A 14,148-nucleotide genomic window follows, 5' to 3' on the forward strand; every position below is an offset into this window, starting at 1 on the left:
GATAAGAATAGAATAGCCATTAGGTTGAACATGTAAATGAAGATACAGTGTACAAGCAAAAATTGAGTACATGTATTACATTTGCTAAAGTCCTGAACAGGGCGAGTAAGAAAAATACAGACGTACAAATGCAACAGGCGTATGACAATCTCAGCTGCAGCAGGAATAATGATGATATCAAATCCAATATGAACATAATTTCCCCTGTCATCATTCAAAAGTCACTATTAAATGTCACTTTCACTAGCTGCAAACACCAGTGATATCTGTGCCACTAAGAAATTACTGCGCGATTAAATCAAGGTGCACACTACAGTGTATCTGAGAATAACAATTTCATATTACACGTTCTGCTGCAAACTACGAGTACCCATCGACCCACATTTCACTATTGTTAATTGACTGCTTGAGTACTCACATCATTTCTAGCACTATGACAATATCAAGGCATAGAAAATTATGTCTAATGAATATAATGTGAGTATATAAAAAATCCCATCTACCAGTAAGCTGTATTATTTCCTCCATCAGAAAAACCAAAACCCCCCCCCAAAAAACCCAAAAAGATACACGTATTAACTAAATAAAAAAATGAATATGTAATCATCCCGTCACAAATGATATCCTATAAATTGACTTTCTCTAGACTTTTTGCGATCATTTAACTTTTGCATGGAATGTCGTCATACATGTCTTGAGCGTAAGTCCATAAAATATGAAACTATGCCCTAGGAAGCACTTACCAATCATTTTGGATGAAAAGAAGTGAAGATGGGCCATGAAAGTTCATGAGAAATCTCACAGAATATTGAGAAAATTCAGCAAGTCAGAAATATGGTATATCACAGTTGTGTAAAGATAGCTATTGCTGGTGACATAATACACTGATTGTGTAATTTGTTGCATGCACAAATTTGTCACTTGACTTTTTTTGCCAATATACATTTAAACAATTGCAAAATTATCTCTGCTGAAGGCAAGATCTAGATATGTTAAATTTCTCCCACATGTCCAACATACCTAAAGTCAAAGTCTTTGTGTAAATTAAAGGAATATCATAATCATCTTTTGATTATTGTCTGTTTTGTTTTGTTTTTGAAAAATGCATGTGAGGAAAAGAAAGAAACCTATATCTGTGTCAAATGAACGAGATAGCTAGCTTGAATGGATAGTGGAATTTTACATTGTAAGATGTGCTGACATTCATGTGGTCATAACCTTTGTTCTTGCTTTGCTGGTTTCTCTCACATTTTTCACCATTGTCCATTGATTTCACTGTCATGATATGATCACTTTCGCTCAGAGTAAGTACCCCTTGAGGCAGATTCTCCTTTAAAAAAAGTACAATTCACAAATAAACTTTGATAAAATGTTAATGGCTTATGTTTTTTACAATTTATTTAGAGTGGAATGAACTCCTTCTCTGTCATCAGTTCATCTTTGGCTTTTGGGGGGCAATTCGAATGCGCCTCTTGCCGTACCGCTTCTTTCTCTGTAGCCACATGTGAGACAACATTGAGGGTGCACCTGTGAGTGAGAATAAATAGAAATGATTAGAGATTATGAATGATACACAGAGACTGACAAAATGAGATGATAATGATTTATAATCAATATACAGTCAATCTTGCCCAAGTTGAATCTATTTGGACTGCAAAAATAGCTTCGACTCGAGGGACTAAAATCAACAAAACATAAAGAGAAGAGGGCTTGAAAAGGCCGTCAACTTAGGCGATTATTTGACTTATGCGAGGTTGACTTATGCAAGGCTGACTGTAGTAATTGTTTGACAAACATGCACACAACTGATCATCGAGTCTTTGTATCATGAATATGTCAGGAATAAAGGCAAATTCAAGTACATTGTGCATCTTCAAAGTTTATGGCAAGAAGTGTGTTGAATATGTGGCAGTGAAAGCACCATGTCTGCTTCATTCATTCACAGTGTTTACACAGTGGAATGAAAATAAAAATATATGGTAATTAGGAACAATCATCCTTAGCATTTCTTTCATACTAACAGCTACAAAACGAAGGAAGACAAGCCCAATTTAGAGATTATAATGCAAAAGAATCATAAAGTACTGTATACGCCATATATCTAGTGAGTCTAATTTTCTTTTTGTGCAAATCATGACTTCGTTATGATTTCGTGAGTGGTTAAATTTGCAATAGTGAAGTGCAGCACTGAATGGAGATATAAATGCGTGCACGTCACATTCATGTCGGGATCAGAGACAATATTTTTCTGTGTCTTTAAATTAGTGAATATCACCTGACTCACGAAATTCATAAAAACAAAAAAATCACAAAATATTCAGCGTATGCAGTAGGTTACTTAAAAGAAAACTTACTTAATAGTATGATGCATATATGACAGTACAGGTAGTAGACAAAGTTAAAGGAAACATTCAGCTGGTTTGGTAGGTGAAAGCTGAACTTCTCTGTCTCCGTGTAGTAAGGAATGGCCAAGATGACGACGATTACTGCAAAAGGGAAGAGAAAAAACATCAATGCAGAGACAGACTTAAATGTATCAGTAATATATTCAAGATTTATCATTTTCTACAGTAAGAGTTAAGTTGGAAGAATATTGGTAGCATGTGCCTTGGGTAGATAGTGGTGCATTAAAACCTAACCTTTGTTTTAAGAGTGGCACAATGCAGTACATAGTTCCCCCACTACATTATTCTGAGCGTCGGAGCCCCAGAGTTGTAATGCTCAAATGATGATGAGCTATTTTTTTGTTTGTTTGGCATCTTTTCTTTATTGATTCATCTATCTGTTTAGAATTAATCTATCTATGAATTAATTAGCTAATCAATTGATGAACCCATATATATATATATATATATATATATATATATATATAAATATATATATATATATATATATATATATATATATATATATATACATATATATATATATATATTTTTTTTTTTTTTTTTTCCCCTCTGGGATGGGGGATTATCTGTCATTTCCTTCCTATCTGGTCCTGGTTCTCAAACACTCATCTGATTTCTTTGACTCTCTAATATCACAGACTATGAAAATACACTCAATGCAATGAAAACTTGTTGCAAACACAGACAACTCACACTGTTTAACTGCTGAATAAGATTCTTTTTTGGTCATTTCTTTGAAAAAAAAAAAGTGGTCTTTTTTAAAGATAGTCAGTGTAGCAGAAGACAGTTGATTTCAACACACACTCCAACAGTAAAACACAAGTTTTGAATCTTGCAAGCTGGCCTCCCATGCCATTATTCATCGAACAATTCCATAACCAATCTAATGGGGCGTTGCAAGAAAGTCAAGCTGCAATCAATTGCAAATAATGAAAACTTTGCAATTAATAGATCAATTGCATTTTGCAATCAATTTTGCAGATTTGCAATTGATTGCAACTTTTTACAGTACTGCGATACAAAAGGGATTGGGATGATTGGGTAATCCGTATCTATTGACGATAAAAATTTCAGGACATCTGTGATAAATAGTGATAAAACAGCACAGTCAGGGTAAAAGTGCAACTCCAACCTATGTACAAGATGACTTAATGGAAAATATTAGAGTAAAATCAGAAGATTTGAGTGTAGATGTTTCATCACAGTCAGACTTGCCATGAAAAGAAAAAAAAAGTACAAAATCTAGTACAAAGTACAAAGTTTTCCCCAACTGTGAAACTTCAACATTTCAGAACTTTTTTATCTTATGTCCGACTTTTATGAAACTTCTATACGTTTCTGCTCATCTGATTTTACTCTATTCATCAAGACTTACTTGAACACAGTGTGAAATTGTGGATATAAAGAAGAGTAATACAAGGGAAATGTCATGAGAAGGTATCTTACTCTCTGCCATGAAACCAAGGGGGTAGAGTGGTATCCAAACAGTGTATCTCAACCATGTCACCACTTCACTGTTGTAGTCAATACAAGACAGCATGTAGAATGGATATCTGATGAGGGGGAAAAAAGAGCAAGCTGTCACATTTATTATACACTAAGGAACCTGCTGCAGTGCACTCCCATTATAACAAATAAGGATATTCAGAAACTTGTTACAACAAAGCAAAAATTCAATTCCAAAAATTATTATCTATGTATTTCTATATACTTTACTAGATTGGTTATATCAACATTTTGATATAACAAAAGAAAATTGCTGGTCTCGAGAACTTCATTTACATGGGAGCCACCTATATAGGCGAAGTAAAACCACAGATAATAACAAGGACCTATTCAAGAAATTGAATGAATGAAACGACAGGGGAAGGGTGAGAATAAAACAGGGAAACCCTGGTATGATGAGTTCACTTCCAACAAGGTACTGCTTTACATGAGGCATATTTGGTGGCACCAATTTTTCCATTAATGTGTTTTGCTGGTCTCTTTCTTAGTAATTTACAAAGAGGTATTGGTTATAGTGAGGTAAACACGGTGGTGCTGGTGACATCATCACAATGCAACAGTGTTCCCCATAATGTCAAACAAGAAGGAAATGATGGAGAGGAAAAAAAATGGAGAAGGAGAAGAAAGAGAAGAACACACAGAAAAAGAAAAAGAAGAAGAAAAGAAGAAGAAGAAAACAAACAGGAAGGGAAAATAAGAGAGGAGAGGAAAAGGAATAGAACAAAGAAGAAAAAGAAGAAAATTTGAAAGAAGGATGAGGAAGATGAGAAAGTGGTGGAAACAATGAGGAGAAAGATAGATAAGACAGTCATCCTTCTGTTTCATGACAGGAGAATAACACAAAAGAAAAGAATAGATGTATTGCATGTAAAACATGCGCAGTCAATCACATGTCATAAACCAAATCTATGAATTTATCCCTGATCTAATGTTGTGTGCTATATATTTAGCAAGTCTAATTTTTCATAAAATTGGGACTTCAGACAATTTTGCGAGTGATTAAATTCTCTATCATGGAGTACAGTAATGAACGAAGACATGTACACATGTATGTTGCATTCATGTAAATATCAGAGTTTATGATTTTGAATATCATTAAATTCGAGAAAAGCATACAACTTGGAAAATTTGTGAAAACAAAAACCTCACAAAATATATGGTATAAACAGTATTGCTGGCCAGGAAATTGATGGTTTTAACCAATTCTACATGGAAACCTGGTATACAAGGTTAAAAAAATGTAGAAAAGTGCCTGCAATCATGGCCTAAATTCATGTCTGTTTGTGCTATGCTGCCCAGAAAAATGGCTTTTTTATGGAAAGATTAAAGCTTCTTCTATCAATATCAGTTTTCATTCTGTATGAGAACTGCATGTATTGCAGTATCATTTGCTCTTTTTCCAATGTAGTGTGAGCTATTTTGCTATTAAATGTGCATGACGATGAAAGTAGCAATCAAGGCTGAGCTCAATAGATATTTGATTTTGCTCACCCCATTGAGATGCCTACATTGTGTAGAACAAAACAGCTTGTGAGCACATCAACATACGCTCTATTTATCCCTCACACCCGATCAATATTTTGCATTGCTCAATGACACATGTAGTTTACTGAGGAAAGAGGATACATGTACTGCTTGATCGCTTTTGCACAGGTGAATTACCAACCTGACCATTCTCTGTTGACCTGCAAAAAGAATCTTGTTTTGGGGCATTGAAGGCTTTCAGAGAATTGAGGCAGGAACGGGTTAATCATCTCATACTCTGATGGAGTCTACTATGCAAGATGACATTCCCTACCTCACAACTTCAACAGAGCTCCAGATGAGGAAGAGGTACAAGGTCATACCCTCATGTTTCAGCTCCGGATCATTCATGACGACGAGAAACAGGACTATGTTCCTCCCCATGACCTGCAACCAAAGAGATTGGAGCAATCACATATGAATAGTTATGAACTCTAGGATGGGCCAACATGGGAGCGAATGCTAAATCACTTCAGTCCATTACCATGAAATGCATATGAATTACTGTAAACACCAAATATTTTGCGAGGTTTTTATTTTTGAGAATTTCACGAGTAGGTGCTATTCGTGAATTTAAAGACACACAAAAATATTGAATCTGATCCCGATATGAATGAGATGTGCACGCATACATATCTCTGTTCAGTACAGTACTTCACGCTGGTGAATTTAACCACTCGCGAAATCGTCTGGAAGTTTGATTCGCAAAAATTTAGACTCGCTAAATATACATGTATAGTATATATACAGTAGCTAACTAAGTATGTACAGGAACAATGTTTGTGTTAGCTATCACTGAAACAAACATTGGAACTGCATTGGGAACAAATCATGTGTAAGTCAAAGTCTATACACTCTGCACGGTTCCCCAGCCCCAGGATAAAATTAGAGACAAGAATCGAAGACATATATCTTTGGGGTAAAAGTACCTGTGCAAGAACAGTGCTGATCCCAGATTTTACAAGGCCAAAGACAACATGGAAGATCTCGGCAAAGGCGAAGATTTGAGCGATGCCCATGGGAATGATGACCCAATCATAAGCTGCCTCCAGGTTTTCTGTAACATAAATAAGGGAAGAAAAGAACCATAATAGAAAAAAGAAAACAAGTGTATATCTGTCAAACAGGAGTTGGTCTTTTTCTTCAAATAGGATGGTGGCATCCCATATTTTTCACTGATATGAACAGAAGCTTGTTTTGTGAACAAAGAAAAGACATTCACAGTAGTTGAGCAAAGTTAAGGCTCGACATTTCTGCTAAAATGCAAATGTGATGTCATAACAAGATCAAGTACAAGGCTGTGTATAATATGATCATCAATATCAACACACTATTTCTGTTCTGGTGAAATACATTATGTATCATATTTAGGAATAAAGTCAGCCTAAAGGGTAAACTCAGCCACTAGCGCCCTCATTACAAGTGGCCGAGTTTACCCATAACTACAGTAGTACATTCAGTTTGCCGGATTTTAAAAATGCTTCCTGGCAACACACTGATGCCTGTAGTGAATGCTAAATATTTCCAAAGAATCATATATAAACCGACTGCAATAAGTGCATAGATGTTTGCAAATGTTCCAAAACATAATCACCTCCGCAAAGCAGGTTATGTTTTTGCCAGTGTTGATTTGTTTGCTTGCCAGTTTGCAAAACAACTCACAAAGTTACGAATGGATTTGGATGAAAATTTCAAGATGATGCAAGAAACAGATGATAACATTTGGTACTGATACAAAGCCTCATTTGGATCCAGGGGTTGCTTTTTTTTTTCTAGTTTTAGTTTTGTTTTTTGTTTTTTAAATGCTGGGTCCATTAAGAATGCTAAATGGCATGCTTGATTTGCAACCATCAAACCATTGGGCTGTTGGCCTGAGAATTTGGCAGAAGCAGCATCGGCTGGTTGGCAAAGAGGGTATGTTTTGATGGTCAAGGAATATAATAATGTAAATTATTTGAATGTAGGACCATTACACAGGGTGGAAATCACCACAATACTCAGATGGAAAGAAGCCGTTTGGTGAAGGCCTCTGCTCTCTGAGTGCTTTTCTAGTTTTTATATATGTCTGTATGTGTGTGTGTGGGGGGGGGGGTGGTGGTGGTATGTGTAATTTAATGGGTAATGTATTTTTTTCAGGAAAACACTGTGAGCTTAAAATCACAGATAGCGCAGAAAAAAACTTTTATTTACTGATAATGGAAACTTACATATCTTCCCACAACCCCCCCCCCCCCCCCCCCCACCACCACCATCCCACCCCGGAATAACATTTCATCAGCCAGAAATGCTCATAAGAATCTTGCATTAAAGCTAGCTTTATGCACATCAATTGCCATTATTTACTCACATTAAAAGCTCACAAGACATAACCCCTCTTTACGACATAGTCAATCATGATCATGAATTGAATTGATTGAATGCACAAGTTGTCTTTTCAAAGTATCGATGAGAGAACTATCATCATATGCTCAAGAAAACGGCCACTGCCTGTTGAATTTAAGCCCTTCACCCTTACCTTTGCCATAGAGGATGAACCTTCCAAGCGAGTAGACAAAGACAGAGGAGAAGAAGATCCACTGGATGAGATTGTACATGAACAGGTAGACGGTTTTGATGTCTTGGTATGCTGGAGGGAAGAAAAACATGCTGATGTTTGAGATGCAGAAAGACGTTTAGTTCTCAAACACTGTGCTGTATTAACATACTTCTGATTTTCATGGGATGATACATACATGTACATCATTACACTGTGACTACAACGTATCTCATCCACTTTTGTATACCTTCCAAAGCTTATCAATCACAGCATGGAGGATAATTGTAGCCATATCAAAATGGCTGAATGCTGTCATATTAATAGAAAAAGAAATATGAATATCATATGCTTTTAACTTCCCAAGCCTGAATTTCAGTCATAAAAGAATATCACAAAATTGTTGTCGAATAGAAAATCTTCAATACATAAGGTTGTTTTTTTCAGCACTCATTGTTAACCATGGCTCTGTTGCATAAAACCCTTACCGCTGGACTTACCGCTCCTTTTTAGCGGTAAGTCTTCAAATTAGCGGTAAATTTTATAATCCTTGACGCTGATTGGCTGTGATGCCTAATTTTGATGGTAGTTACCATTGAAAATCAACGGTAAGTTTTATGCAACGGGCCCCTGAATTTAGATTATAAGAGGACAAAATGATAGAATTGTCCTATTTCTGCAGCAGTGGAATATGTCAGCCTTGAGACTGTCTTGCTGTTGTCGTGTTTTATTTCAACTTCAATCAGTAGCATTTATAAACATCAAATACTTCACAGACATGCAATTGATTATAGTAGTGTGAGATTTCATGTCACAAGACAAAGTTGACTAATGAAGTTTTACTGGTACATTGTATATTGCTTTACATAACCACTCACCCTGTTTCTCTGCCCCAATGAGATCTTGTTCCAACTGTCTCAGATGGTTCTCCTGTTCTTGTTCCTACAGCCATGTAGACAAACAAGCAAACTTGACATTTTCATTCGAAAACAATATTCAATTATTGGCACTCTTCTGCTAATCAGAAATCTGGTGAATGAATTCTTCTGTACCAAATTTTAGACCTTAAACATTATTTATTACAAAAAAAAAAAAAAAAAACCCATGCATACACTTGCCCTTGGCTTACTACTGGATCAGATGAAAAATATCAACATACACACAGCAATAACAGTATCTGATTCTGTTTTAATTTTTTAATCATTATGCATTTGTCTGGCTGTAATGACAACTACTTCTTAACCTGTTGAGGACGAGTCCTGAGTATACTTGGGCAGCTGTCTATGGGAAATGCATGTTGTAGCAAAATCAAACCGTCCTCAATCGGTTCACTACAGGCTCACAAACTATGAATACCTTTATTATATAATACTTTTGAAGGATGGTTACTGAGATATCTGCTCTCAGAATGATGAAGTGTTTTCAATCAAGAGGCATGCTTTTGAATTAAGTTACAATGGAAGTGCTTTCATACCACAAGGTATATACATGTAACCGAAATGTCAAGTAAACTGGAAATTTAGATAACAGTCAGTAACATTGATTTTTGGGATCACAAGAGCCCTTGGATAACACTATTTTTTCCTTTTTGATACAAAGAAACCCTAATTTTCATGACTACCAGTGATACAACTTCATGAATGAGAGCACACCTGTCTTTCTTCTTCATTTTCCTCATCTGAATCCCCACTCTTCCACCGGTCAAAGTCGATGCGAAGCCAGCGGGGACGGTCCCCGTCGGTCAGTCGAGGCCAGAAGGACTGCACTGACTTCTTGCTGATGTTGAAGTCCACTTGTCGGTCCAAAACTCGAAATGCACTTGCCTACATTAACAAATCGTTCCTGAGTGAGATATCTACAGAGTTTTAGGATAAAACGTCGCACAGTCTCAGTGCATTTAAACCTTAAAAAACAGCTAATCCCAACACACTAAATTTGTCGGGAACTTCTTTTCGGAGAGAAAGTTGTCCTGACTAAAATTATTGAAACGAAAGCAAAATATACAGGAGGTTGGAGAAAAATTTGACTTTTTTTATGTCACTGCAGTCTAAGCGTCAGCAAGTGATTTACATACATGTACTGTCCTTTTGCACCATGAATATACTTTTGAGGATACATAGCTGACGTTCCTCAGAAACTTCAATTTGACACATCGAAGAACCAATGATTTATAAGTGTTTCATAAGGTAGAGTAAATATCTTCATTCTGTTTGAGCCCTTTGTTGTTCACAAATGATAGTTTGTTTTGGTTCCAGAATTTCCAAATGCCTCATCATTGCTTTGCACAGTTAAGTTTGATCATGGACCCTGGTTTGATTATAATTGAATCTTAAATTGGCTTCTGTGCAGATTTAATGAACTTACAAGCACTTGCATCAAATCTTAATTTCATAAAAGATCTGAAGTGACATGTAATGATGACAATATGATAATTTTTGCAGCAAACTACCTCCAAGACTTATTGGGTTGAAAAAAAAAGGACGTATAAAATGAAGAATTGGGACATCATGGTTTCCTGACTGCAATAAATCTATTTAAAATGCTACAATTTTAATAAAGAGACTAAAAGGGTCACAAGTTTTCTACTCATTGCCATGGTGTTTAACCGGACTATGCTTTCTATTTGGTTGATACATTCCCCTTTCGCACCACACAACCGCAACATCTGAGCTTCAAAGGCATTACTCACATCCGGGTCTACTTCCTCGTAGAAGTCCAGGCTGAATTCATACTGCTTTATTCCGCTGGCGCCCAGCCCATACCCTGATTGACGTAAAAAGCAAACAGTATTTGAGGTTGAAGTGAAGAAACAGTGATTTGGCATACAGAGTATGCAAAGATAGCTTCGTCCCTTCACATACATTTCGCAATATGAAAATTACAATCATATTCTAAACTTAGTTATTCTCACATCATTTCTATAGCATTCATTTCATTCAATGTGTTGTCTTAATAATCTTTCACAGGAAGTTTGTAATCCCCCATCTTCTGCCTTCCCTTAGTAAAAATCAAAATTCAATGTATCGCATTACCTAAACAATCATCTGTATGTCATAGTCAAGTAAACACTTGAACAACACTGCCCCTCCTTCAACCCCTCCCCCTCTAAGAAAAAAAAAATGAAAAAAAAAAAATGAAAGAAACCAGAAAAAGAAAATCTGCTGGAGATAACTTCAAATCAAACAAGGCTTTGCTGTGATCTCTGGTCTTCAAAGACATTAATAACTGACATCTTAGTACCTTCAAAAAGGAAACAATAATACCCAGCACTCACCTTTGAAACTCAATTTCTTTGACTTTAACTCCACTTCAGGTGACTGCATAAAATAAAGACAGATCATTACTAATTTGCATCAATTAGATATTGTCAAAAAAGAAGAAGAAAGTATTTGAAGTTTTACACTGAAGTCAAGAGGTGCTTAAAACCCATTTAGTGTTTCACAGGTCCATCTATAAACTGATTGAAAATGCACCCATTCCCCCTTTGTGTTAAGAGACTGGCTAATATCACAGAGAGAATATAAGCCTACCTTCGGGAAAGAGGCATGCTTTATAAATACAGCAAGGCAAGGGTAATGATCAAAGAAATCTGAAGCAAAATCATACAAAATCAAAATTTGAACCCGAGTAAAGATCAATGTCACTGAGCTCTTCTAGTGATTCATGTAAAGAGTTATTATCATTTCATTAAAAAAAAAGGTGCATGAGCTAATTGAGACTTTCGCACATATTCCCTCCTGCCAAATTTTTCACACCTCCCGTTAAAAAAAAAAGAGAACAAAATTCCATACCCCTCAAAAAAATCTACACTTCTCTCCATGTATCTATCTGTCTATCTATCTATCCATCCATCCATCTACCTGTATTTCCCTCAGCATAAAACAGAGCATGCTTATAATTACTTACAGAAACATCCTTCAAATCCACTTTGAGGGAAATGTTCTTTTCAGTCTGTGCCCAGAAGACAAGAGGGTGGTATATGTTGGAAGCCATGCTCACGCACTGCAGAGATCTGCAAATACCCTACTAACCATCCAAGGTCATAGCACAACAAAAAGAAAGAAAAAGAAGACAGACACGTCACTGCGGAAAATTTACTGCACATTGTGATGGGCAAGAGAGTGGGCAAAGAACTTGTGCATGCGACTGAGCAAAGTAGTTTTGAATGATCACGGATGCTATTACAAATGCTACCCTACACGTATTTGATGAGAGTGGTAATGATGTTGCAAATTTACATAAATAAAGTACTGGTATTGTCTTTCATTAATTCAAATTCACAATTAAAATCAATGAATATAGTTTAAATCTTTAAGTGAATAATTAAAAAAAAACAGACAACACACTACCGGACATACAAAGTATAATAGCATCAGATGACACAGGAAATTTTGTTTGTTTGTTTTACATTAGCTTATTAACTTAATACGAGACAGTTTATACCAGTCCGGGAAACCCGCTCATGAGGACCGCCCCCGCGTACGAGGATGGTCCCTCCTCATGAGGACCTCCCCCCGCCTCATGAGGCCCCCCGGGGAACGCCTCATGAGGCCCCCCATTCACTTCTTATTCATCTCACATCTGACGTATAAATTGTCGCAACTTTGCACGGTGATTTTTTGTTACACACACATGTCCACTATCCATGATGAAAAGAAGAAAAAATCCTGTCTGTTTTTTTTTTTCGAAAATCGAGTTTTAATCAACCGATGCAGAGCGCCCATCAAAACACGGGCGCCAGCGCGTTCACACAATGCAAGACTGCCGCACCTAGCGGCCTGATCCGACTAAATATTTTCGATGCTTTTTTCTGCAGCTCTCACTTCTCCGCGCACGAATCAGCCTCGTGAAGCTGAAGTCTTGACATCTTTTTACACAAATTCGTAACGAGAAAAATTAAATCAGTACTAACCTGATCTTGTCCATATATTCCAAATTACTATTCCACACTGATAGAGTAGGTGGGTAGATGACATACTCCAGTTTGTTAGCAAAATAATCACTTTGTAGGTATGACGAGTTCACTTTCTTCGTCAATTCCGCCCACGATTCCGCCGCCCGCTTACCGTTTGGGCGCTTTCTCTGGAATCATCCCGCGACGCGACGTACGTCGCATCACATCACGCATCCAGCACATACCAGTCTGGTATGTGCTGGATGCGTGATGTGATGCGACGTACGTCGCGTCGCGGGATGATTCCAGAAAAAGCGCCCAAACGGCGGAATCGTGGGCGGAATTGACGAAGAAAGTGAACTCGTCATACCTACAAAGTGATTATTTTGCTAACAAACTGGAGTATGTCATCTACCCACCTACTCTATCAGTGTGGAATAGTAATTTGGAATATATGGACAAGATCAGGTTAGTACTGATTTAATTTTTCTCGTTACGAATTTGAGTAAAAAGATGTCAGACTTCAGCTTCACGAGGCTGATTCGTGCGCGGAGAGGTGAGAGCCGCAGAAAAAAGCATCGAAAATATTTAGTCGGATCAGGCGGCTAGGTGCGGCAGTCTTGCATTGTGCGAACGCGCTGTCGCCCGTGTTTTGATGGGCGCTCTGCATTGGTTGATTAAAACTCGATTTTCGAAAAAAAAAACAGACAGGATTTTTTCTTCTTTTCATCATGGATAGTGGACATGTGTGTGTAACAAAAAATCACCGTGCAAAGTTGCGACAATTTATACGTCAGATGTGAGATGAATAAGAAGTGAATGGGGGGCCTCATGAGGCGTTCCCCGGGGGGCCTCATGAGGAGGGGGGAGGTCCTCATGAGGAGGGACCATCCTCGTACGCGGGGGCGGTCCTCATGAGCGGGTTTCCTGGACTGATACAGTACCGTAATGACTTGCTACACTTAAGTAATTTTATATTTCAATTTTTGACTGAAAGATCTGTCTGTATCTGGTCACTGGTCGTCAGGAATATGTTCTGCGGGGACGTCTGGCCCGGCTTCATGGAATCCCCTCTTATATACAAGGAGAGCCGTAAATGTAAAAAAAAAAAAAAATGATAAAACACTCCTCCGCACAGATGGATTTTTCTGTCTACCACTAGTACCAGTCTAGGTCACATTATTGGTTCCTACTTCATGACCGGTATGACTATGAGTATGACCAGACCATGACTAACTTTAAACTTTATCTAGACCTAGGACTAGGTCTAACTATTTAGACTA

General features: G+C 37.2%; 1 protein-coding gene across 1 annotated transcript; it reads right to left on the reverse strand.

Annotated features, from left to right (window-relative positions):
- Positions 1-1,429: 1,429 nt before the first annotated feature.
- Positions 1,430-11,977, reverse strand: LOC139723291 (very-long-chain (3R)-3-hydroxyacyl-CoA dehydratase 3-like). The gene is made up of 11 exons (XM_071634550.1): positions 11,878-11,977; positions 11,246-11,288; positions 10,661-10,734; positions 9,624-9,794; positions 8,850-8,913; positions 7,954-8,064; positions 6,368-6,495; positions 5,713-5,825; positions 3,855-3,961; positions 2,355-2,486; positions 1,430-1,527 (listed from the first exon to the last, which is right to left on the reverse strand). Exons 1-11 carry the CDS (start codon positions 11,962-11,964, stop codon positions 1,430-1,432), a joined length of 1,128 nt encoding a protein of 375 aa, XP_071490651.1. The 5' UTR covers positions 11,965-11,977.
- Positions 11,978-14,148: the final 2,171 nt, after the last annotated feature.

Source organism: Diadema antillarum, unplaced genomic scaffold, assembly GCF_040938485.1.
Source record: "Diadema antillarum isolate AM-2024a unplaced genomic scaffold, OU_Dant_1.0 scf00000185, whole genome shotgun sequence".
In the NCBI taxonomy this organism is placed as follows: domain Eukaryota; kingdom Metazoa; phylum Echinodermata; class Echinoidea; order Diadematoida; family Diadematidae; genus Diadema; species Diadema antillarum.